Source organism: Trachemys scripta, chromosome 6 (genome assembly GCF_013100865.1).
Source record: "Trachemys scripta elegans isolate TJP31775 chromosome 6, CAS_Tse_1.0, whole genome shotgun sequence".
NCBI lineage: Eukaryota > Metazoa > Chordata > Testudines > Emydidae > Trachemys > Trachemys scripta.
In genome coordinates this window covers 30754941-30780953 of record NC_048303.1, presented here as the reverse complement: position 1 = coordinate 30780953, position 26013 = coordinate 30754941, and the positions used below count along the sequence as shown (strand labels likewise).

The 26013-nt window shown below is 40.6% G+C and overlaps 1 protein-coding gene across 3 annotated transcripts in view; it reads left to right on the top strand.

Annotated features, from left to right (window-relative positions):
• The window catches only part of ARL15 (ADP ribosylation factor like GTPase 15), a 316757-nt gene that overhangs the window by 110285 nt on the left and 180459 nt on the right, over window positions 1-26013 (top strand). For 2 of the 3 annotated variants that reach the window (XM_034773247.1, XM_034773248.1), the window contains exons 2-3: window positions 18305-18449; window positions 23764-23823. In XM_034773247.1, the coding sequence (XP_034629138.1) occupies window positions 18305-18449; window positions 23764-23823 (205 nt within the window). The remainder of the gene's footprint in view (window positions 1-18304; window positions 18450-23763; window positions 23824-26013) is intronic. The other variant, XM_034773249.1, reaches the window with a different exon arrangement.

The window sequence follows — 26013 nt, the reverse complement described above, 5'->3', positions numbered from 1 at the left end:
CCCTTTTTTTTTTACCCAGAAGGCATTTGCGGCTCCACCCAGAATTCCAATGGGCGGCGGGGACTCCGGGAACTGTGGGATAGCTGCCCTCAGTGCACCGCTTCCAATGTCGACGCTTTCCCCGTTAGTGTGGACTCACAAAGTCGAATTACTGTCCTTAGTGTGGACACACACGTTCGACTTTGCAATATCGATTCCAAATATTCGATTTAAGTAAAATCGAACTACTCTCGTAGTGTAGACAAGGCCTAAGTAGTGGACCTAGGCTTTTCTTCTTTTTATAATCTCTACTGCACATATGTTTTATAAAACAGAAATAGAAAAGACAAAGGCAGAATGTAGACAAGTTAATATTATTGTAGGAACCCTAACTATTGTGGGTTGTGACTACAATTTTTTACATGGCATATAATTGTATATTCCATTATTTCAGTTTCTATAAATGAGTAAGATGAAGGAAGAAAAGTCGAGGGGAAAAGCAGTGAAGTGTACTTGTGGAAGTTATGTTCCTTCGAAGTTACTGATTAGATCAGTGACACTCAGACCTCCAGTGGTTCAGGAGCCAAATTAAAGGATCGGCATTACCCAAAAGATCCACAGTGGTACGAATTCATTGTTTCATTTTCTCTCATATATTGTTCTCACAGAAAAATGACTGACCAAGTATTATTTTTATCAACTACGATTTGGTTAACAACATATTAACAAAGCAGGAGGTTTACTAACATTGATTAATAATTTAAACCACATGGCATTTAATATCATGTGCTGCAAAGAGCCACAGGAGAGGCATTTAAAGCACCACTTGCATCTTCCAAGCCTCAATCTGAGTATAACTGGATTAGATTGTGAACGCTTTGGGGCAGGGGCTGTACTCCTTAGCTATGTGATTGCAAACCACAGTGGAGCCCTGATCCTTGATTGTGGGCCAGGCAATACCCTAATTAAAAAAAAAAAAAAATATGGTATCACTACCTCTGTATACTCAGCAGACTTTGGGTGCAGTTTCACCAGTTCGCATTTCTTAGATTCTGTAAGGCTCTCTCTTTTAGGTCATAAAACCTAATGCCTCATAAAAATTAAATTAAATATAATCTGATGAACACGTACCCAATGAAGTCTTTCAAGGAGATAATTAAGATTGGAGGGCTAATGGGGTAGAAAGATTTCCTCAGGATGAGAGGCTACAAATGTGTGCACCTGCTATCAGTGAATGTATTGCACCTGTCTGATAGTGTACAGTTGAAGTCAACTCAAATTTGTAGTATGTGTGCTCAGGTCACAGTTTTTCAGTGGCTATAAGACTAAATCAAACATTTTTTCACAGCTAGTAAATGCACTACTTACTGGTGACTGTTTCTTTCTCAAACTTTGAAATCTATCTGTGCCTTTTTAAAAGGCAGATTAGCTATAGTGTCTAGAATTCTTTAAAATTAAAATAATTGTCTACTTCAAACAGATAGAGATTTTGCTCAACATTTTCAAAAATAAAATCTCCTGTGGAAGAGAATACCAGGGGAAGTTTCATCTCAAATTGTGTGGGGTTTTGTTTTGTTTTTGCTTTCGAAAGCTAGGAGCCTGTGGAAACATGGACTTATAATTGCAGCTGTTATGCCAGTGGTAAATTTGGTTCTTGTAGCCTGACTCTTTCCACAAGTACTGAGAATCAGCAACTCCAGTTGAAGTCTGTTGAAAATGAGTACATACAGTGCCTCTGAAAACAAGCCCTCTCCCCCAGATTCTGTAGGCTCTGAAATCAGAACATCACTTTGTGTGAAAACAGTCTAGTGCTAGGATTGGCAACCTTTCAGAAGTGGTGTGCCGAGTCTTCATTTATTCACTCTAATTTAAGATTTCGCGTGCCAGTAATACATTTTAACATTTTTAGTAGGTCTCTTTCTATAAGTCTATAATATGTAACTAAACTATTGTATGTAAAGTAAATAAGGTTTTTAAAATGTTTAAGCAGCTTCATTTAAAATTAAATTAAAATGCAGAGCCACACGCACCAGTGGCCAGGACCCGGGCAGTGTGAGTGCCACTGAAAATCAGCTCGCGTGCCACCTTCGCTACGTGTGCCATAGGTTGCCTACCCTTGGTCTAGAGGTACTGATGGATATTTCTTCCTTGCACATGATTGGTAGATGAAAATCTACAGGGTCTGATCTAAGAGGACAAAAATAGCCATTTTGGGGGCCAGGCTGGCAAATTTGGAGAAAATTGGGAAACTGCAATTGGAGGGGTTAGGCATGGCATTTAAAAGTTAAAAAATAGAAATAAGGCAGAGAAACTTAGAACCAGTTAACTCTGTTTAAGAAGTTGGGGAAAGCAAGTCAGGTTTAACATTCAAATGGGTTGTCATTTGCAGTTAAATTATGGGGCAACTTTTTAAATGTTAGATTTTATTTCATATATGCTTTCCTCGTAGTCTACAGATTAATTTTCTTGTGTGGGTCTGTTTCCTCCTATAGAGACAATGTGCTGTACTAGCCAAGTTCTTGTAAGGGAGGAGAAGTTCTTGTATATTATTTAACGTTACCACATTTTCTGTTCCCTAAATCTTTTGGTTAAAGTATGTATTCTGTCAGTTTGGGGTGTGTGTGTGTGTGTGTACATACAAATCTCATATATTAAAAAAAAAAATTAGGGCTGTCGAGTAATTGCAGTTAACTCACATGATTAACTCAAAATTAATCGTGATTAATCACCATTTTAATCGCACTCTTAAACAATAGAATACCAATTGAAATATATTAACTATTTCTGGATGTTTTCTACATTTTCAAATATATGGATTTCAATTACAACACAGAATATGAAGTGTACAGTGCTCACTTTATAATATTATTATTATTATTATTACAAATATTTGCACTGTGAAAATGATAAACAAAAAAAATACTATTTTTCAATTCACCTCATACAAGTACCATAATGCAATCTCTTTATCGTGAAAGTGCAACTTACAAATGTAGATTTTTTTTTTTGTTACATAACTCAAAAACAAAACAATGTAAAACTATAGAGCCTACAAGTCCACTCAGTCCTACTTCTTATTCAGCCAGTCACTAAGACAAACAAGTTTGTTTACATTTATGGGAGATAATGCTGCCCGCTTCTTATTTACAATGTCTCCTGTAAGTGAGAACAGGCGTTTGCCTGGCACTTTTGTAGCTGGCATTGCAAGGTATTTACATGCCAGATATGGTAAACATTCGTATGCCTCTTCTTGCTTTGGCTACCATTCCAGAGGACATGCTGATGATGCTCGTTGGAAAAAAAAAATGTGTTAATTAAATTTTGACTGAACTCCTTTGGGGAGAATAGTATGTCTCCTGTTTTACCCACATTTTGCCATATATTTCATATTATAGCAGTCTTAGATGATGACCCAGCACGTTGTTCATTTTAAGATGGTACCAGTGTGAGATTTCTAAAGATAGCTATAGCACTTAACTCAAGGTTTAAGAATTGAAAGTGCCTTCCAAACTCTGAGAGGGACGAAGTGTGGAGCATGCTTTCAGAAGTCTTAAAATAGCAACACTCCAATGCAGAAGTTACAGAACTCGAATAATCAAAAAAGAAAGTCAACCTTCTGCTAGTGGCATCTGTCTCAGATGATGAAAGTGAACATGCGTCGGTCTGCTCTGCTTTGGATAGTTATTGAGCAGAACTGTCATCAGCATGGGCACACATCCTCTGGAATGGTTGTTGAAGCATGAAGGGACATATGAATCTTTAGTGAATCTGGCATGTAAATATCTTGCAAAGCTGGCTATGGCAGTGCTAATCAAACATCTGTTCTCACTTTCAGGTGACACTGTAAACAAGAAGCGGGCAGCATTATCTCCTGCAAATGTAAACAAACTTGTTTGTCTGAGTGGCTGAACAAGAAGTAGGACTGAGAGGACTTGTAGGCTCAAAAGTTTTACACTGTTTTATTTATGAATGCAGTTATTTTTTGTACAGAAGTCTACATTTGTAAGGTCAACTTCTATGACAGACGTCAGTACAGTACTACAGTACTTGTTTAGGTGATTTGAAAAATACGATTTCTCTTGTTTTTTACAGTGTAAATATTTGTAGTCAAAATAAATATAAAGTGAGCAATGTACACTTTGTATTCTGTGTTGTAATTGAAATCAATATATTTGAAAATTTAAAAACATCCAAAAATATTTAGAGAAATGGTATTCTATTTAACAGTGCGATTAATCGCGATCAGTTTTTTAATCGCTTGACAAGCCCGTGTGTGAGTGTGTGTATTTAAAAAACAACAACAAATGAATAAGGTGAAAAGGACAGAAGTAATGTGATAGACTTGTAGCGAACCTAGGGAAGAGATATTAGTTGGCAAGGGGGTATATCCTTGAGGTCCAAATTTGAAGATTAATAAAGTCATGGAAGTTGCACATGGAAAATTCCTATTAGGTCTTCTAGTTCATCTCCTTGCAAATGTCCTGCAGGACACTTAAAATTTTGTGTGTGTGTATCTATTCTAGCACTGAAGCTTTCATTTTGTCTTGGGGGAGCCTTTTAGAGCCCACTGGATCTCACTGTCCATTTTTTTCCTCATTCTGCCCACCTTTTTTCCCTTTTAAAATATTGTCACAGTTACTCTCATTATCCCTTCTTGGGGGGGTCTCACCCAGTGCACCCCCAGAGGGGTCAGGCCTTAAGCTTTCCTTCTCCTGAGGTAGGATTCAGAAAGAACAAAACTGCCATCTGGGGTCAAACAAATAGTCCATCTAGCACAGTATCAATGTCCAACTGTGGCCAGTACCAGAGCTTCAAGGGGAGTGTACAGAACAAGGCAATTTTGGAGAGATTCCCCTCCCGGCAATTCTGCAGTTCATCCGTCTTAGACCAGGTTGTGGGCTACGGTCTCCTGGTTTGTCAGCCATTTTTTTTTTTTTTTTTTTCGTTTTGGCAGTTTGGGCCACAGTCCGAGCAGCTTTTTTCTTTTCTTTTTATGCTTCGGCAGCCTTTTTTTTTTTTTTTTGCTTGGGGCAGCAAAAATGGTAGAGCTGGCCCTGCTGTTTGCAAGCTCTTTTTCTCCAGGAGCCTGTGACAGCATACATCTGCTGTGATACCTTGTTTGAAGAAGCTGTTTTTGTGTAATTTATTCATTCCTTAAGGGCACAAAGCATTTAGAACATAAGAATGGCCATACTGGCTCAGACCAAAGGTCCATCCAGCCCAGTATCCTGTCCTCTGACAGTGGCCAATGGCAGGTCCCCCAAAGGGAATGAACAGACAGGTTATCAAGTGATCCATGCCCTGTCACCCAATCCCAGCTTCTGGCAAACAGAGGCTAGGGTCACCATTCCTGCCCATCGTGGCTAATAGCCATTGATAGACTTATCTTCCATGAATCTATCTAGCTCCCTTTTGAACCCCATTATAGTATTGGCCTTCACAACACCCTCTAGCAAGGAGTTCCAGAGGTTGACAGTGCGTTGCTTGAAAAAATACTTTCTCGTATTTGTTTTAAACCAAATTTCATTTGGGGCCCTTTGTTCTTGTATTATGAGAAGGAGTAAATAACACTTCCTTATTTATTTTCTCTATTCCACTTATGATTTTATAGACCTCTATCATATCCCCCCTTAGTTGCCCCTTTTCCAACTTGAAAAGTCCCAGTCTTATTAATCTCTCCTTATACGGAAGCTGTTCTGTATCCCTAATTTTTGTTGCCTTTTTCTGAACCTTTTCCAATTCCAATATTCCTTTTGTAGCTCTTTGCAGTCTGCCTGGGGCTTAACTATCTTGAGTAGTTTTGTATCATCTACAAATTTTGCCACCTCACGGTTTACCCCTTTTTCCAGATCCTATTATGAATATGTTAAATAGGACTGGGCCCAGTACAGATCCTTGGGACACCACTATTTACCTCTCTCCATTCTAAAAACTGACCATTTATTCCTACCCTTTTGTTTCCTATCTTTTAACCAGTTACCAATCCATTTAGAGCAAAACCTAACAACAGTAAAAGGCTGAAGCACATTACGTACACCTTTTGTAAGTTCCTCTCAGACCACTGAACTCCATCTTTGGCAGGAAGAAGCAGTCCTTCCTGCTCACAGCATCTGTCTGTCTGTTCCAAGCCGGTCAGCTTTTCTTAGCTCATCCACTATCCACCCTCCGTTTTTAGGGTCTTTGAGCTTTTCAGCCCCTGTCATCGCAGGATTTTTGCCTTGGGAAGGGTACATTATTCTCACCTGGATGGAGCCAGCCAGATAGTTTCTTCTTATTGATGGCCCCGCCATTGTCTCCTCAAGGGGCCTGTTTTGTTTTCTTTTGATTTAACTCCTGGCATTCAGGCACATTGATGTCACACAGATAATCTGAGGATATTTGATGTTTATAAAAAATGCTCATTTCCCAGATTGTCACAAACATTGTCCCATTTCTCTTACATATATTGCTTACCACAGTAATAAATCCTCTCCATCCTTAATGTTTAGACTTCAAATGTTTATAGATTAATATCTTTTCAAGTTCTGTTTATCTCCTGAATAAGCTCTCACAGGCCACCTTGTTCACCAATGGTGTTTGGTAATCGTATTTAAGCGCCCACTAATTTTGTCAGTCTTTCTGGTAATGCAGCACCCAGAATCAGTTATGGTGAAGTTGCACTGGAGCAGTAAGGAAAGTACTATTTTCCAGTTCTTTTGATCTGATACCTTTGCACGTTCAGTTCTAAATTGTATTGGCCTTTCTTTGTTGCCCTATCACATTGCAATACCCACGTATAACTTGTTCTCTACTGTTAGTGTTAGTTCTTCTTATATTACTGCTTTCTGGGTTTCTCCCTCACCAGGGCCGGCTCCAGGCACCCCCAGCTTCTCAAGCAGGTGCTTGGGGCGGCCGCTCCGGAGAGGGGCGGCACGTCCAGGTATTCAGCAGCAATTCGGTGGACAGTCCCTCACTCCGCCTGAGAGTGAAGGACCTCCTGCCGAATTGCCGCTGCAGATTGTGATCGCAGCTTTTTTTTTTGCTGCTTGGGGCGGCCAAAACCCTGGAGCCGGCCCTGTCCCTCACATTGTAGGGTGAGTTTTAGATTATTCTCGGTGCCCCACATTGAATCTCACTTTATTTTCTGCTTCTATTTCTAGTCTTAGTAGGTGCCTTTTTAAAAATTTTCCTATTCTGACTAGTGTCCACGATTCTTCCCAATTTGGTATCCTATTCCAGTTACATTAATGGAGATATTTAATTAGACCAGATTTAGTAGCAATCCCTGCTGTAGTCTGTTAAGAGATAGCTCTTCCCCTTGTCGTATGAAATCCTGTTTAAGAAAATACAAGATCTATCCTTTGGCTTAATCTGAGTGGGAAACTTTCCTAAATTAAACGTTCTACTCTTCCTCTTTTCCTCTTAGAACACATTCAGAGGATTTCTTTAGGTCCCTTTTTCATAGACTAAGTGAGCTGTTCTACATTTAGTTCTGTTTTGTGATGCCCAGTAGTGTCGAGTGGATGAAACTCTCTACAGCTCATCTGTTCCTCTCTTGTAATTATTATAGTGCAGTCGTTTAGAGGATTTCTTGTATCAGCCATTTTTTTCTTTTGTCAGCCCATGGTTTAAATGATCTCCCATAGCCTTTTGAGACCACCTTGCTTGCAAAAGTTTGGGCACACTTCTCATGTTAGGTTGGTTGATTTCCTAATCTGCTGTTCCATTTCTTTCACCTAATTTTTGGTTGAACTTCTTTCAGCTTCTTAAATTAAATTGTCTTTCTTTCAGTCTGTGTGGTTTGCAAAAATTACATTTTGCATTTGGTTGCTCTGTTGGGTTTTACCACACAGACAATGAGTTTTAGAGTAGCTGTGGCTGCCCTAGAATCTGTGTGAAGTACCATAACAGGTCGTCTTCATGCTTTCTCTTCATCTAATATGCCAGGCTTGGATTTGTGGCTGCACTTAAAATGTGTTCTCCAGTTTGAACTGGTTTGAGAGTGATTTCCTATCCACGTAATTGGGAATACAGGTAGAGCAGTAGAATCTCTCAAACCAGTAGTAACTTAAGTCCACTGTACAATGAGCTGAAATATGTGGTTTATTTTCCTTTTTCACTTTCTCAGTAATTGATGGTTATTGGCATACACTATATTTTTAGACATGACCTTCCTTTCCCTCCTCATTTGTTTGTCCTGAACTTTTCACTGGTAGCACATTGTCCTAGATACATACATTTCTGAGACTAGCTTTTTTGGTCATATATACTTGCATATCTAATATTATACCCAACATGAACGTCAAATACAGCTAGGCAAGGGCTTACTTACACATGAGTAGTTTTCTGCAGGAGGGGAGAACAAAGTATGCAATTGTATTTGGAATACATACACTCAACGCTAATTAGAAAAATCAAAGGGCACTAAATGTCTATATGGTTCCTTCTGGCTTCTGCGATCCCATGTGAGCTTTCAATGAATGTATCGTAGGGTCATAATTACTGTTGTAGAACATGAGTAATTATTCCTGCTGTGCTGAACTAAAGAAAACATAGTGTTCTGTAGCCCACCTTGTAACACGCATGAATCATGATAGAGAAGCTTATTTTGGCTAAGCTCAGAACCTGCAAAATGATGGCTTTTAGCAAGCCTGTAAGCTCTAGGCTATTGTTGAAAAATCTGTACATGTCTTTCATCCTAACTAGAAATGACAACTGGTGCCACATCTCTTAACTTTTGCACATTTATAGTCCTAAATGGTGTTTCTGATGCTTTCTCTCTGGTATTTTCCATCAGTTCTTATTATTATATTGAAAGAAAAACTATGTGTTTGATTTTTTTCTCTTTTTTTAATGTGATAAAATTGTGTATTCAGAGGCTTTCATTTATCTTTTTGAAATATTAGTCTTAAGTACAGTCGGTTTGGTACAGGGATGGACTGATGACCATTAAAATCTTCTGTGCACTAAGATCAGTTAAAATGTTCTGTGCACTAATTAAAAATAGTAAGCATATTAGAGAAGAGGGGAGGGTAATAAAGTCTCTGGTTAAGTGTGGTCTGCCAGTTATTCTTCCCGGTGATATATTTTTTGGACAGGGAGGATGTATGTAATTTAGTGGAGTCTGGGGTTTTCACAAGACACTGAGGCTCCAATTCAGCAAAGCATTTAAGAACATGCTTAAGTTCATCTGTATTCAAGAAAGCATGTATGCATGTGCTTAAATGCTTTGCTGAATTGGGGCCTTAATAACTTACCAGGGCTGGTTTAGCAATATACAGAGAAAGGGGGATATATTTCCCCAGAAGCCGGGAGATGTCTTTCCTCCCATCCTCACTTTGAATTGAACACTTTAACATGGAGAAATTAAACCTTGCTTATGCTTTCAGATTGTAAGATTTTTCTGGCAGAGCCCTTCCTCCTTCCCCCCTCCCCCCCCCCTTTTTTTTGTGACACAGTATGCAATACGTATTGTACTGCAACATTTATATTTGTTGTTCCATAGATATACATTCTATAGTCAAACATTGCATGAATTTTATTGTGACAAACAGCTTAGTTTACTGTATCTTCCTTCATTTTGTTCTTCCTTCTCTTCCTTAATCTCACTTTATTTTTGTCTTGTGTTTTTTCCTTTTTCCCTCCCTCATGTTCCATCTGTCTCTTCCTCTTCCTTTTCTTGTATTGCATTCTCTGCCTCTTTCATATTTTCTCTTATCTTTCTCATTTTTTCTTCCTATAAGACCAAGACCCCTTTGTGTTTTTGCAGTCTTATGGTTATCATATCGACTGAACTCATTTTCTGTAAACTTGGCTTGTTTTGAAGATCTCATTGCGTTTTAGTCAACTTAGCCTGGTTACTGCACTGTGCTGTACTTTAATGTATGCAAGTTTGGTATAAGAAAGCCAGTTGCATCATGTTGTCTTAAGTGGCAAATAAAATATTATCTCCCTTTATATTTTAACATACAAGCACAAGGGGACAGAATTAAGGATGAGCTTTCAGTCTTAACTCTGTTTCCTGAATATTTTGTGTGTCTGTGTGCGTGCACGCGCGCACAAGAGAGATCAACTAAGCATGAAATTCCCTGCTTCTGTTAGTGCAACAAAAGAAACAGACAAGAGATGAGTCCAGAACAAAGCAGAAATAATGGAGTATTTCATTGCAAAAAGGAGAGTGAAATGAGAAGTACAAGTAGGCGAAGAAAGACTGCATGGCCTGAGGCAGTGCAGTGTGTTGGCGAGAAAGTAGTAGTTCAGGGACGTCTGCTGCCCAGAGCTGTGATCTCTGAGCAGCCCACATGTAAAAAATGTTTGGCCACTCCTGCTGCAGACACAATATTTAATGCTTTCCCCAGAAGAAACCTCAGTAGGTTTTTTTTTTTTAAAGGGCCACTGTTGAGGATTTTCAGCTCAAATACTGATCCACCTAAAACTGCAATAATCTAGTGGGGTTGGAAATTCCTAGGTATGAATCTTACTGGCGATTGTTTTCCTATAACTCTTACACATGATCACCAAATCCATAGTTTAAAAAAAAAATAGTGGTGCTTAATTTTGTACATTTTTCTGCAACAGCAACTAATTATTCCCAGTTTAGTAGGTAAATATGCACATTTCAAGATTCTGTTTTACTTTAGTTTCAACTCACACGCTTCCTTTACTTTTTTTCTAGAACTTAACTCCCCCCTCTCCCCCACCACACATGAATACACAGACCTTTGAGTGTGATATACTCTCAAAGCATGGACATTTACAGTAAATATGTAACCCTCCTTTAAATATCTCATGTACATAGGATTCTCGTTCTAGGGCCTCTCCTCCCCACTATGAGATGGGCCAGGACTCCCCAAACTCAGAGATTGGGATCCCATGAGTTATGGCAGTTGGGCTGGAAGCAGGAGTCCCCTCCCCCTTATTCCATTCCAACTGTTGCTGCCTCAGTTACCTCAGCCAGACCCTGAATGTGCAGGAAAGAAGAGCTTTTTATGTCAGCTGTTCACAAGGATAAATGTGAATCCTTCAGAAATTCTTTACATAGTTGGCACTCTTGGAGATGGCAATAATCTATGCCCTAAAGAGAAGAGATGGCCAAACTCTGAGGAGGTGGGCTCATGGGAATCCTATGTAATACTTTGAAAGAAGCAGGATTACAGGTAAGTAATTTACTCTTTCACTTGCCAGTTATTCAAGGATGTTCCACTGTTGAGAGACATGGGTGTTACTGGCCTGGGACTACAAACACTATTGTCTATTAATTGTAATTATATGGTGTAGCAGTCGGTCTGATATTGGATGCACCTGCTGCCTCAGTTTCCCCATTTCTCAGCTTCAGTTTCCCAGGCTGAGAAGACACTATGGTTCTCTTAACCTGAAGTCTTTAGTGCTTTTCTGGCTCCAGGGTGACTTAGCTCTTGGCCTGTGTTCACACCTTCTGGAGTAAAGTATAATCTAATGGCAATACAAGTAAACATTTTCCACCCCAGATTCTTCTAGAACAAGCCCTTCTTCTAAGGATCTGGGTTGGTCAACCTTCAATTTTTAGCTCTTCTGTTGAGTGGAACCCAAGAGAGTGGAAGCTGAGCTCAACACTCCTCCTTCCCTTTGTAAACAGAGGTGGATGCAGCAATTCCGAATGAGGTGATATAGGGGGATGCACATGCTCCTTCTACTACAGGCTTCTGACCAAAGGACCCTATGTGATTTGGTTGTTTTGCCTTTAGCCACCAGAGCTCTTGCCTAGGCCTCTTCCCATGTAAGCCTATCTCCGGCGTCTCCTTTGTATCTCTTCCCTATGCCTGAATACAGGCTGCTGTTGTATCTTCCAGCCAGTCTTGTTTCAGTTACATTCTCCCCCATGACATGACTCTCATGTTCTGAGAGGTAATCTAGTAGCAAGTGAGGCTGAACTCAGACTCCATTGGAAGGGCCACCCCACCTTGTGACACCTGGGTTACACTTCAGGGCAGTGTTAAGGGAATGGTGCGTATCCATTCCTTAACAGCTTTTGATTTTTTTTAAGTTTAACCTTAACTCTGAATTTCCTGGGTTTATAATGCTTGTCTTTGGGATAATTACAACATCCCTGTAATGTATTTTACCCAAAGTTACTGTCAAATACTCTCAATATTAACTCCATATTAATGTAGTTTTTATCTAGGAATTGCAATACATTGGTTATGGTGTATGAGAAACTGTGCGCGGTTTTTCAGTATTACCATATGACCAGTTGCATTGTGCCTATCACCTTGGATTTCTCATCAGTTGAAGAAAATTGAAAATGGCTCACATTAAAAACCTTAAAGCTGTGGTATTACTTGTGCTCAAATAGGCATTTGATACTTATAAAAAAGGATTTTTAAAAACTTTAAAAGCTGTAAAATTTAAATTGAAGTAGTATAGAAGAGACTTTCCTTTCACTAGAGCAAGTGTCAAAGAGCACCATGTAGTGCAGCACTCATGAGTCCAATACTGTGTTAAACAATGGCAACACCTGTGCTACAAACACCTAGGAAGACTGGGATAGGTGATGACAGAGTTTAGCCATTGCTCATAATTCTTGTACCTTTTTAGCTTTACAGGGAAAGTATGAAGGCTGGGAAGCCTAAAACTAGCTCTTACCAGCTGTGTGTTTGTGGGCTCGTGCACATAGTACTTCCTAATCTCCCTGTAGTCTTGGTTTTAGTGAATGGGCTGGAAAATGAAATATAGCAGATTCTTGAATATTTCGCTACCATGTCTACTTATGAGAAATAGAGCTGAAGACCTTTTGTTTAAAACCAATTAAAAACACCTTTAATGTAGTTGTTGAAAGTATGTGTACTTCTCATGCTGGTTAAATTCTGGACTGTTGATCTTATCTATGTCCATTTGTCACTTTCTTTAATTGTCAATTTTTGACAGTTAATATTCTAGAGTCTAAATCTGGTCCCACAAAGTAACGCTTATGCAATGTCCTTGTGAATGTTGGCACGCTCGCCCAGAAGGTTGAGTTTGAGTACCATACGAGGGGGAGTTCCAAGTGTGGGGCTGACAGTGCAACTCCCTATTAGGACAGGGATTGCTGCTCTACTAGTGTCCCCTCTGCTCTTCTCTGGAAAAGGTTCAGAAAAGGGCAACAAAAATGATTAGGGGTATGGAACAGCTTCTGTATGAGGAGCGATTAATAAGACTGGGATTTCTCAGCTTGGAAAAGAGACGACTAAGGGGGGATATGATAGAGGTCTATAAAATCATGACTGGGTGTGCAGAAAGTAAATAAGGAAATGTTATTTACTCCTTCTCATAACACAAGAACTAGGGGGTCACCAAATTAAATTAATAGGTAGCACGTTTAAAACAAACAAAAGGAAGTATTTTTTTCACACAATGCACAGTCAACATGTGGAACACTCTGCCAGAGAATGTGGTGAAGGCCAAGATTATAACAGAGTTCTAGAACTAGATAAACTCATGGAGGATAGGGCCATCAATGGCTATTAGTCAGATGAGTAGGGATGGTGTCCCTAGCCTCTGTTTGCCAGAAGCTGGGAATGAGCAACAGGGGATGGATCACTTGATGATTACCTGTTCTGCTCATTCCCTCTGGGGCACCTGGCATTGGCCACTGTCGGAAGACAGGATCCTTGGCTAGATGGACCTTTGGCCACCTATGGCCGCTCTTATGCTCTTAGAGGAGGTTAAACATCTCATAGCAGTTTCTGAAAAGAGAAGGAGACTATCCCAGTGTCCTGGGAAGAACAATATCAAGTATATAGTAAAATTTCAATTGTGGGTAGTAGTGCTTTTTGTTTTGTTTTTTGTTTTGTTTTTGCAGCAGCTGGTTAATAATTTAGTCAACTGAACTTTTAAAGACTGTTGTGAGTGCAGAACTTTTACAACAGCATTTAATTTTATCTTCTGTTACTCTTACTGGCTCATCAGCTCACGTAGCTTCTTGTTGCCCTAAGAAAAATCTATAATCAAAACAGTAGCTGAGTGATATTTTTAATATACTCCGTGAGATCTCTGAATATGTAGTATGGTTTTAAATATTGCTTTTCATTTGGGGCACAAAATGTGTCCAAAGATGTTTTGTAGAGTGCAGTGTACACTTGGACTATTTACAGTAATTGTTGTTAACAAGATCTCAAAATGCTTTACAATGTCATAAATCAGACTCAGGATTGCAAGGAATAGGAATATAGATAAGATAAACTATTGTTGCATTCCACAACAGTACATACATATATTAGAATGCATTTTATTGAGATAAGAATAATGACCTAATTGAGTGCATTAAAAACAACATTCAGCTACTGATTTTCATTGTAGATTTGGGAACAAGAAGAAGCTACATGAGTTAATGGGCCTGTAAGAGCAACAGGAGATAAAATTAAATGTTGCAAAAGTTCTGCAGTCACAACCGTCTTTAACAGTTCAATTAGATAAATTATTAACCAGCTACTGCACGTGCATGTACGTGTGTGTACACACACACACACACTCTCTCTCTCTCTCTCTGAAATTTTACTGTATACAGTAACTCCTCACTTAACGTTGTAGTTATGTTCTTGAAAAATGCAACTTTAAGTGAAATGATGTTAAACTAATCCAATTTTCCCATAAGATTTAATGTAAATGGGGGGAGGATTAGGTTCCAAGGAATTTTTTTGGGGACAAACAAAAGGCAGCATATATTGTACAGAACTGTACTGTGGTTGGAAAGTGCCCCTGGCTTACCCCACAGAGGCACAGCCTGCTGCAGGCAAGTACGCTAGGAAGCACCTTTGCAGCAGCAGCTTCCCTGGAGAAGAACAGGCTCCGACTGCCGGGAATGCTCCAAGCCCACCTCTTCCTGTCCTTGCTCAACTCCAGGCCCACCTCTTCCCACCCCTACTCCACCTCCTCTCCGGAGCACGCTGCATCCCCGCTCCTCTCCCCCCCGCCCCCGAAGTCCTGAGCACTGCCAAACAGCTGTTTGGTGGTGGGGGAAGCGCTGGGGGGGAGGGGGAGGAGGCGGAGAAGAGGAACTTGTGCAATGCTCCCTTATAAAGTTGCTGCTCTTCCACAGAATCTTAAAAGCAGTGGACAGAGCAGGCAGCCAAACGACGTTATAAGGGAGCATTGCACAACTTTAAACGAGCATGTTCCCTAATTGAGCAGCAATGTATCTTTGAAACAACGTTAAGCGGGAGGACGTTAAGTGAGGAGTTACTGTACTTGATATTGTCTTTCAAAAAGGGAAAAAATGTTTCTCATCAAGAGTTTTTAACAAAGTATTTGTGGAAATTTTCCTCTTTCCTTTACACATGGATGCGACTTAAATGTTTTTTTATTTGGGCCCACACCTGTGAAAAAGAAAAATTGTTTTTAAACTTAAAAGCCTTATGACAACTAAGTGGTAGGTAACAGAGATGAGATATATTTAGGGATGACTCAATTTAAAGACCCTGTCTGCACTAAGAAAATTTCCTGTGATTGACAGTGAGATATTAACCATTTGCTTTTTTTCTTCAGTGCCCCACTCATCCGCCAAAACAGGGTTGAAAATGATATGGCTAATTTTGACTGGACTTTCTCTGACCTGTGATGATTGCTCCAACCTTCCCTCATGGTCTCTTCTCAACATCACTCCATGCCTTTTACTCTTTTCCCCTGTCTTGTTCCCTTCACTCTTTTCCTTCAGTGTCCCATTTCCCATCTCTTTTCTTTCTACCCTCCTAAAGGCGGGGAAGGAATCCTGGAACAAACATGTTTTTTTGCCATCACATTGTTCACTCTGCTTGTGTGTTATATTCCTTCGTTCATTCTATGCTTGTCTTGTCTATTTGGGCTGTAAGCACTTTGAGGCAGGAGACTCTTTCTGTTCTGTGCCTAACACAATGGGATCCTGGTCCATGACTGGGGCTCATAGGTGTTCTGATAATACAAACAATAATAAATATGGCTTCCAGAGCTGTGAGATCTGATCTCTGTAATGAATGTTCAAATGCCGTGGCCCATTTTCATTAATAGCCAAACAATTTTCTACCCCTGCAGAATAGGAAGGCAGTGGTGGTTGCCCAGAATTGTTAAAGGATAACTTTCTTAGTGTGAATGGCTATAGTTAAGTTTAAAATGTGTCTTGCTTATAAAACTATAGGCCAGTGAGATTGGTAAATATAGATTGGAATGGAAGTCTTAAAAATTGTTTTATAAAATCTTTAAACGTGTTACTGATGATAGCACCTGAAATGTTTTGCCAGTAGTAGAGAGTTGTGGGAAGAAGCTGATTTGTTTTTTTTAAACTTGGCCAATGATAAAAAGTATGTGTAGCCTTTTAAGTTGTGGAAATATTTTCAGGCCAACACATTAAATGGTTTTAAGAACTTACTTCTTTTATTTCAACAAAATAAAATTTTACATTCAATATGCAAGAAAATTCACTATTCATAAGCCAAGAAAATAACAAACATATCGCAGTAAAGCCTATATTCTTTCCAAATACAAAAATTGATATTTTCTCTATTTAACTACATTAATTGGAAGTGAATATTTTTGGCCAAATCGTAAATTTGCACTTTGGCTTTTATAAAGGGAATAGAGAAGTTATGTTGACTAATGTGTGGAAACCCGGCTCTGGAGGGGAAAAAAAATTAGTGAGTTTGTTTGATGTTGAATCTCAAGTTTCATGTAAAACTTGCTTGGTTCACAAACAAATCAGGGGTTTTCCTGTCACCATTGCATACTCTGCCTGGAATCTGAACGTCAGCCTGGATTCTTCCTATTTTATGTGCCATTGTTCTTTTGTTTATGAAGATTGTTTCTTTAGACTGGCTGGTGTAAGGGAACGAACAAATAAGACTGCAGAATTAAACATTTTGCATTGGTATTTTGTATATTTGCAGTGTTAATCTTTATGCAGGAATAGACAAGAAAAAATATGTAACAAGACTGATACTGCCAAATCCTGTCCTCAGACAGACCTATTATCTCCCACTCAAATAAATAGGTGCACATGGCGAAGTTGAGTGTTACGCATATTGTTTTCAAAAGAACCATTAAAATGTTAACACTCCTCCAGTTTAAATTCATTATCAATAATATAACATTTAATCCAAAATAATCCCATTATAATTTTAGTATCATAGTAAACTGGCTGTGTGATCATGTGTCCCTCTAGTGGGTGGCCTGTAATGTACTCACTTGCTATTTACAAACAACAGTGTTAGTACTAATTTAGCTAGGTGGTAGACTCACATTTCTGGTGCTGAAGCTGCTGGATTTGATACCTAGCGAGGGATCTTATTGTGTGTTTCAAATATGTAGCCAGTCATGAATTGTCTATGCAATCACATTTTCTATCACTTGCTACAGCTTCTTTGTGCCCTACTCTTGGGGTGGTTGATACTGATGAGTGCTTGCTGAGAGAATGCTGTTTTGGGCAGTGCATTTTATAGACTTAACTAAAATGTGATGATCACTCATACTTGAATATAAATATTATGCAGAAACCTTTAGCACTGGTTTTGTCAGAATGGCGATCTTTTAAATTGTTTGTAAAGATTTTACCTGTACTGCACAAATAAAGGTCTAAAGGACTAATTAAATTGCTGTACTGGCTCTTAAGAGCTACGCATGTTGCTGTAAGAAAGACATAGTTTAAGCAGTTTAGTTCTTCATGCAGTCACACAATGATTAATTTACACCTCTCTATTGTATAGTGTGGTGAACAAAGTGTAAGTTCCTCCTAAGATGTGTGCGTTAATAAACCAACATAGTGTGTTGTATTTTAACTGTTATAAAATATATCCTGAAAGCCAGTTCAAGCTGACTGTAAACTGGACAGCATCCCCTTGAAAGTACAAGTAGGGGAATATTGGGGAGGGGATGAAGACAATGTCACCAAAGGATTTCTACCCTTTCCCAAAGCTGTGACAACTGGGAGTGTCGGGCCAGCAGCAGCTCTAAAACTGCTCACTAGTTAGGCCAGGTATGGCATTAGTTACAAATGTGACTAGCACTTGCATCTCCTGCTGATTCTAATATTGGCAGCAAACATGGTTGGACAAATATTTGAATAGCATGCATGCTTGTCTCATTAAATGTGCATTTTTTATACTATTCAGGAAATTAAATCAGATTGCCCATCCCATGCATATCAGATCTAGGTGAAAAATAATATACTATTGCTTTCTTAAAAATCTGTTTTTTAGACTCTGGTTGGGCTAATCATAGTTTAGTAAATGCTGATTGTATCAGGACATTTGGAAAAAAGAGAATATTTTGCTTGTTTTTGTTGCCTTTAATTTTGTGAACTGGAATTTTTAAATTTTTTATAGAATATGTGAAGTCTTTTTTTTTTTTTTTTTCTTTTTCCTGGCAGTGTTTTAAAGCGCTTTGCTGCAAGGGACCACCACCTCCACGACCTGAATATGACTTGGTTTGTATAGGTCTCACTGGGTCTGGCAAGACGAGTCTACTGTCACAGCTTTGCAGTGAAAACCCAGAGAATATAGTGTCTACAACAGGTATGATGCTGCTGTCAGAAAGGTTTTTTTCAACCAAAAGTAATGTTTGTAATACTTTAGATAACTGTCAATTAAATTATGCATTAGGTTTATTCCTTAAAATAAGAATTAAAAATATTGGGGGGTTATTATCTCATATATTTGTTTCTCTATTAATCATTCAAATGTACACAATGGGATGAAATGAAGAGGAATACTGGAACTAAATAACGAATCTGTAGAATAAAGCTAATCCTGGCTACTTTTGTAGCCCAGAAATTTTGAGTTTATAGTAACAATTTTATAAAGTTTGGTTCCTAATATGTTTTTATATCAATTATCCAAATAGAACATATTTATTCCGTTGGCCAGTTCCTAGTTAGTCCTATGTTCATTGTTCTACTGTGTGGGGTGTGTGGTATCGTTTGAAAAGGGGTGTGTGTGTGTGTGTGTTATCTTTTGTTTAAAGATGAACGGCTATACTAACTGGGTTAGATTTAAAGTGTGTGCTGAAGGCTGTGTAGATCTTCAGCATAGTAATTCATTTTTAAAAATAATCTTTTTAACAGTGCTTTGAACTGAGTGAGTAACCGAAGTGCAAAGGTGGCTTACTCTGGCAAAATTTAATTTAACTTTAATTTAATTTAATTTAAAAACCTGGGGAATTTTCACAAAAACATATACAATCTGGTGCATTTTAAAAGTGAGAGAGCTCTCCAGTAACATGGGTGGTGTATCTAAATTGTTAATTTCTAAAGGTCCTACCCCCTGTGGATTTTTCCATAGACACCAAAAAGGGAAGAAAGAAACCTTTTGAAGCCTTATTCCTTAAGGGGCTTTGCTACATAGGCACAAAGTGATGGGAAAAGGTGATAGTAAATGGGGTGAGATGAGGAAACTAGAGGATACACATTAGGACTCAGGTCCTTCCAAAGTCAGTCACTGCAGCACTGTGGAATGTGTAAGTAACCAAAAGAAAGCTTAATCAATGGTCAGTGTTTATTTCTGGTCATAGTCCTTTCTCTTTGGTCAGTGGAGGAGAGGAATGGCGCAGGAACAAGTTTACATCAGAGATAAATTCTACAAAAACAGGGTGAAATAAAGAGTTAAATATAAACAGATGTAACTAAAACTTATAAATGTATCTATACCAATGCAAGAAGCTTAAAAACAAACATAGGAGAACCAGGATACCTGGCAATAAGAGATGATTGTGACACACTAGGCATTAATGAAAAATGGTGAAATGACAAAAATAAATACCTGGGTATAAAATTAATAAGGAGGAGAGATTAGGTCATAGCGGAGGGAGAGCAATCTTGTAATTTTTTTTTTATTTATGTGACCCTAGTGATTGAGTAAAGTTGATTTGTTAGTGTAATAGGGAAAAGGTGTGTGACAGTGTTTGTGTGAGAAGTTGGTGTATGTAGATATGCGTTTCATATATGTGTTTTTGAGTTTTGCATTGTTGTCCATGAGCAGCCTTAACTGGTTTTCAAGGTGTGCTCAATAGCCTCACATTTTAATAATTTAAATAAAATAGAAAGGTAAGAAATTTAAGTGATTCTAGGTAGTACTGTTTCTTATACAGTGTGTACTTAACCCATAGAATTCATTGCCATTACAGTTATATCATATGGACTTGAAAAGGGATAAAACCCTCCTGGTTCAGGGCATAAGCCAACATCCAGCTCATGTGGTTAGGAGGAAACTTGCTGTTTGGGCAAGTTATTCCATAGTTGATCTCTGCAGGGTTTCTTGCATCTTCCTCTGAAGCATCTGTTATTGGCCAGTGTCAGAACCAGAGTACCGGAAGCGACTGGTCTGTCCTGGTATGTCAGTTCCTCTGTTCTGTTCAGCAACAAATATAGTGCTGGATTGGCAAACTTGGGCAGCCCTCAGAATTGTACCGGACCAAACCACTTCAAAGATATTGCATGTGTAAACATATTGATACTGTGTGTGCTATACTAGAAGTTAGGAGCCCCAAACTCCCCTTCCCCAGCTTCCTGAAGGGGCGCTTTCCTCTGAATCCCCTTCCAATCCACTTGATCCAATCACAGTGTCCCTTCCGTAACAAGTACTTGCACTGGATATCTGCCATATTAACCTAACCTCCCTGACCTGCTGTGTGGGAGGTGAAGAAACCCTCTCTACCTTGGCCTGTCTGGTGATGAGGGAAAAATTCCTTCCCAGCCCCCAAGGAGAAAGGGTTACTAGCATAATGCCCATAGTAGATCTTAAAGAAACCCAATTCTACTCTAATTCCATGGGTGGGAAGGCGGGCGTTGTCCCTGCCTCAGTCTGTGTTGCATGTCAGGGTCCTTGCCTGAGGTGTACCCCAAAATCCAGGGCCACTCTCTGTAAAAGTCCTTTGTCTTAAATCGCAGCCTCCCAATTGCTGCACATGTAGCTTGGATACTGTGCCTGTTTCCCCAGTTGGCTGTGGTTTAGCTGCAGCAACATTGGGTTGTGATCCAGTTTCCACTGGAATCTTGGCCACAGCCACCCTGTGCCATGCCTCAGTTTCCCCACATTTGGTTCTCAATATCTGCTGGGACCTGGGCCATAACAACCCTGACCTGGACCTTTTTTCCCCAGTGTTTGGTCCTCAATTTATGCTGGAATCTTGGCTTCAGACACACCCTGAGCTGTGCCTCAGTTTTTCTAAATTTTGTTCGTTTCGACTGGAGTATTGGCTGCAGCTGCCCTGACCTGTGCCTTAGTTTCCCCAATTTCTGTTAACTACAGAGATGCTCACTATACATATGCCCCCCTCGCAGAGGGAACTTTCTCAATGGTCTGTTTCCTCATACCTAAGTTCCTTCTGCGAGATGGATCAGAGGTGTTTGGTTTGTAACATTCTGCCTGCCATTGCTCTGTTGCAACCTGGTCCCAAACCTCTGCAAAGCTTATAGAATGCTGTACCCCTTAGTGTCTGGACTCTAGGACTTGGGGAATCCCTGTAAGAAATTCCAAACTGGGAATGTCCCTTTATCTCTCCTATTCTTCTTCTTGCCTCTCACAGCTCTATGGTGGTGAGAGTCCACCCATCCACCCTCCCCCTTGTAAGAGGGACCACACAACTCTGTGAGTAGAGGGTGCTGCCATACGAGCTGTCACACTGGACAGCCTTCCTCCCATCATACGTGCACTTGCTCTGCAGTGGGGTGAGAGCTCAGGCAGCCCCTCTGTCCCCCACTGTGCCCCCCTTGCTAGGGGAGACACCCATTCATTATGCTGTGTTAAGGGGGCCTAGTCAGCCTCCCCTGCAAGGAGCCACCTGGCCTTTCTTGCCCCTTATTAACCAGGGGTCAGAGGATGCTATAGGCAAACTAGGCAACTGCCTCGATCAGCAATTTCTGCCTAGGTGCCAGGGGCAGCTGGGCCTAACCAGACTGGTGCTTGGGACCTAGTATGCTGGGTTGCAATGCCACTCATTCAAACTTGACCAGGCCAAACCAGAGCGAATGGTGGGGCCACGCCTCAGGTTCCACCACCATTTCCACCATAACCACCAAACCATCGGAAAGCTGGCTGTGCACTCCTTCCCCTCCCTAATTCAGAGCCTCTGTTCTAGGGGATAGGAGGGGTTCAGTACACTGAAGTTTGGCTTAGGGCAGCAGATTGTCATGAGCAGCTTCAGGTGCAGTGCTTCTTCCTATGCATCTGGGATCTTGTTCCCTTTATAGTTTATAAAGGGCTAATAAATTATTAATCAATATTTTAATAAAAGGTTAATAAATTATTACAGATTTTAGTCCAATCAGTCAATGGGTTGGTTATATTAATGGCTTATAAATGTACGTAATACCTACTGAAGTGTTTGTAACCGTCTAGAGTACATACTACTCATGTCTGAAACAGGGTTGTAATGTCTACTACATAATTTATTAACCCTTTATCAACCTTAATATTAAGATTGACCAAGAAAAGCATACTTTAAGTAAAACAACATATGCAGTTCAGTTTATTTTCCTAGTCTTTCTGTGTTAAATCTAAGAATGGTTATCTAATATTATTAATGATAATGCAAAACTTCAGTTTCAGTAAAAATTTTTTAATGGGGATTGCCAAAAAACATACACATTCTATCAATTTCTATTTTTTGGACTTCCATTCCCACATCACTTTTAAGTTAAGTACGAATGTGGAAGATGGGGGAATGCTTTGTTGCACAAGTTATTAGCAGAATGGAGTTTCTGTGGTTAAGCTAATAAATTCCTATTTATAGAAAGGTTATGTTGACAACCTTATAGGTAGGGCCCTACCAAATTCACTGCCTTGAAAAATGTGCATCAGACACTGAAATCTGATCTCCCCTGTGAACTCTGGCTATTGTAGGGGAAACCTGATTTCATAGAACTGCGTGCCCGGAGAGCAGCACCTGCTGGCCAGGAGCCCAGCTCTGAAGGTAGTGCTGCCACCAGCAGCGCACAGAAGTGAGGGTGGCATGGTATGGGGAGGTCATCACTTTTTGTGGGGGGAGTAGGGCCAACCTTACAGGTGGGCGACTGGGCAACTGCCCAGGGCCCTGTGGTCAGGGGTCACCGTGGTAACCCCCTGCCCCTCTCCTACAGCCAACCCAAAGTCCCTTTAAGTCCCAAGTGCTGGACCTGGAGCTGGGGAGAGGTGGGGCTGGGGGTGCCGCGACCAGGGGTTTCTACTTTGCACCAGACTCCAGTTACTAGTTCCGGATGGGCTGGGGAGGGACTGGATTTCCTCTTTCCCTGCACAGGCTGCTCCCAGGGCCAGGTCAGACCCACCTCTGGGAACCTCCCTGGCTGCAGGAAGCTTTGCATCTGCTGGGTGGGAGCTTGGCTCAGAAGGCGGCATCGCCGCCGCCAGCAGCAGTGCAGCATTGAGGGTGTCTTGGTATGGTATTGCCACCCTTACTTCTGCACTGCTGCTGGCAGTGGTGCTGCCTTCAGAGATGGGCACCTAGCCAGCAGCTGCCCTCAGGCTGCCCAACTCTGAAGGCAGTAGCGCAGAAGTAAGGATGGCAATACTGAGACCCCCTTTCCCTCCGACCACCTTTTGGCTTGGGACCCCCATGGTTACAATAGGGTGAAATTTCAGATTTAAATATCTGAAACTATAAAATTTACAATTTTTAAAATCCTGTGACTGAAATTAACCAAAATGGACCGTGGATTTGGTAGGGCCCTCCTTATAGGTCTACTTGTATTCATTGATTTGCTTCTGTCCAATCTATATTTAATGTGACTCAGTAGCCTATCTAAAACCACAGTGAACGTAATAGTTTTAATGGATACAGTCTATTTTAAAATACCTTACCAAATAAGTTACTAACACTTTTTGTTTCTAATTTTAGGTTTTAGCATAAAAGCAGTGCCATTCCAGAATGCCGTCTTGAATGTAAAAGAACTTGGAGGTATAACACTTTAATCACTTGCATATCTGATCGGTATTTTACTTTTATTTCACTGTATAAAGGTACAGTATCTAAGCCCTACAGCAGAACACAATGAATTGATTACTTCACTATAGACACACTACATAGGGAGTTGGTAAAAGATAGAGGCCCTGGAATATTTTAAGATTTCTGCTTGTTTTGTCACATAAATATTTTAAATGTCAGAGCAATGAAAAATGGTGACTGAAATTCATTTATAAATTGGATTATATCAAAGCATCACAACTTGAGGAATATGCAACAGATTCATAAAATAAATTGGATTATACTGCATGGTATGTCTTCTAATCTCTAGAACCCTAAAGATGAGTGTACATTATATAAATGTAATAAATTTAGAGCCAAATTGTAGCTTTGCTAGAGTGACAACACGGATGAAAGGTACTTTCTTATCCACCTTACTGGCTACCTGCATCACAGATGATGTGTAAGAGGAATCATTCGCTGCAGAGCCACTACATTTGAGCCTCTACTCTAGAAATGGTCCTCTCCTTTAGGTGTAAAACACTTCAGGAGTAGCCAATTTCCAAAGGATTAAGAGGACACAGATGACTTGAAATCCAGTCAATTAAAAAAACAATAGTTGTTTGATTCAGGTAAGTTATTTGCCCACTAATCCCCCTGCCAACTTTGGTTGTACATTTTTAAAAATGTTTATCTCCCTAGTTTTTTGTCTATTACAGGGTCAGTTTGACTAACAAACTTCAAAGGCGATGGCTTGGCTAGCCAACAGACAGCTGTATTAATAAAATGAAATGAGAAGATTTTTCTGTTGGGGGGGGAAAAAAATCTAGTCTTTCCCCTGAGCTTCTGCTTAAGGAACCTACTTATAGTCTGTGTATCTCCCTCCCCCCTCTCCTTCCCTCCCATAGCTACATAAATACAGTAGCAAATTGCCTTTTTGGGATTAATCTTTCAACAAGGCTTAAACTTACTTGTCTTAAATACTGTAATGGAAAAATTAGATAAGCTCTAGAGGGAAGTCTTTCAGTGGACAAAATCAGATCCATGGTTCCTTTCTAGTTTAACTTACTGTTGAGGAAGCTCTGAGATAAACATGTATTAAACTTAAAGTAGCTCCCAAAGGTTGTAGAGCAGGGGTGGGCAAACTATGGCCCATGGGGTGCATCCGGCCCGCCAGCCGTTTTAATCCATCACTCGAGCTAACTCTGGGGAGTGGGGTTTGGGGCTTGCCCTGCTCCAGCCGGGGAGCAGGGTTGGGGGCTGCTCGGCACGGCTCCCGGAAGCAGCAGCATGTCTCCCTTTGGCTCCTACGCACAGGGGCAGCCTCTGCCCCAAGTGCTGCCCCCGCAGCTCCTATTGGCCGGGAACCGTGGCTAATGGGAGTTGCAGGGGCAGTGCCTGCAGACAGGGCAGTGCGCAGCAGAGCCGCCTGGCCACGCTTCCGTATAGGAGCAGGAGTGGGGGGACATGCCGCTGCTGCTCCTGGGAGCTGCTTGAGGTAAGCGCTGCCCAGAGCCTGCACCCCTGAGCCACCCCCTGGCACCCCAACTCCTTGCTCTAGCCCTGATCTCCACCCCCCCACCCTCTGAACTGCTCGGTCCTTGCCCGGCACACCCTTCTGCACCCCAAACACCTCCCATCCTCAGCCCCACCGTAGAGCCCACAGCCCCGGCTGGAGCCCTCACCCTCTCCCACACCCCAACCCCAACTTTGTGAGCGTTTATGGCCCGCCATACAATTTCTATACCCAGATGTGGCCCATGGGCCAAAAAGTTTGCCCACCCCTGTTGCAGACACTGATAGTCATCCATTGGTCATCTGTTCCAAAAGGGAGGCTGCAACCTCCATAGCACAGGGATTATGACTAAGGCTAAGATTTTGTCATGGTTATATTTAGTAAAAGTCACAGACAGGTCGTGGGCAATATAGAAAAATTCAGAGAAGCCTGCGACCTGTCCCTGACTTTTACTAAAAATAACCATAACTCTCCTGGGGGTGGAGAGTGTCAGAGAAGGGACAAACAGAGCGCTGCCAGGGCTTGCAGCTGACCCAACCCCAGCCGCTGCTCTGGCGGGCCAGAGACCACTGTTCGGCTGGCCCAGAAAAAGTCAGAGGTCCTGGAAAGTCATGGAATCAGTGACCTTTGTGACAGAATTGTAGCCTTAATTATGACACATTTGTCTA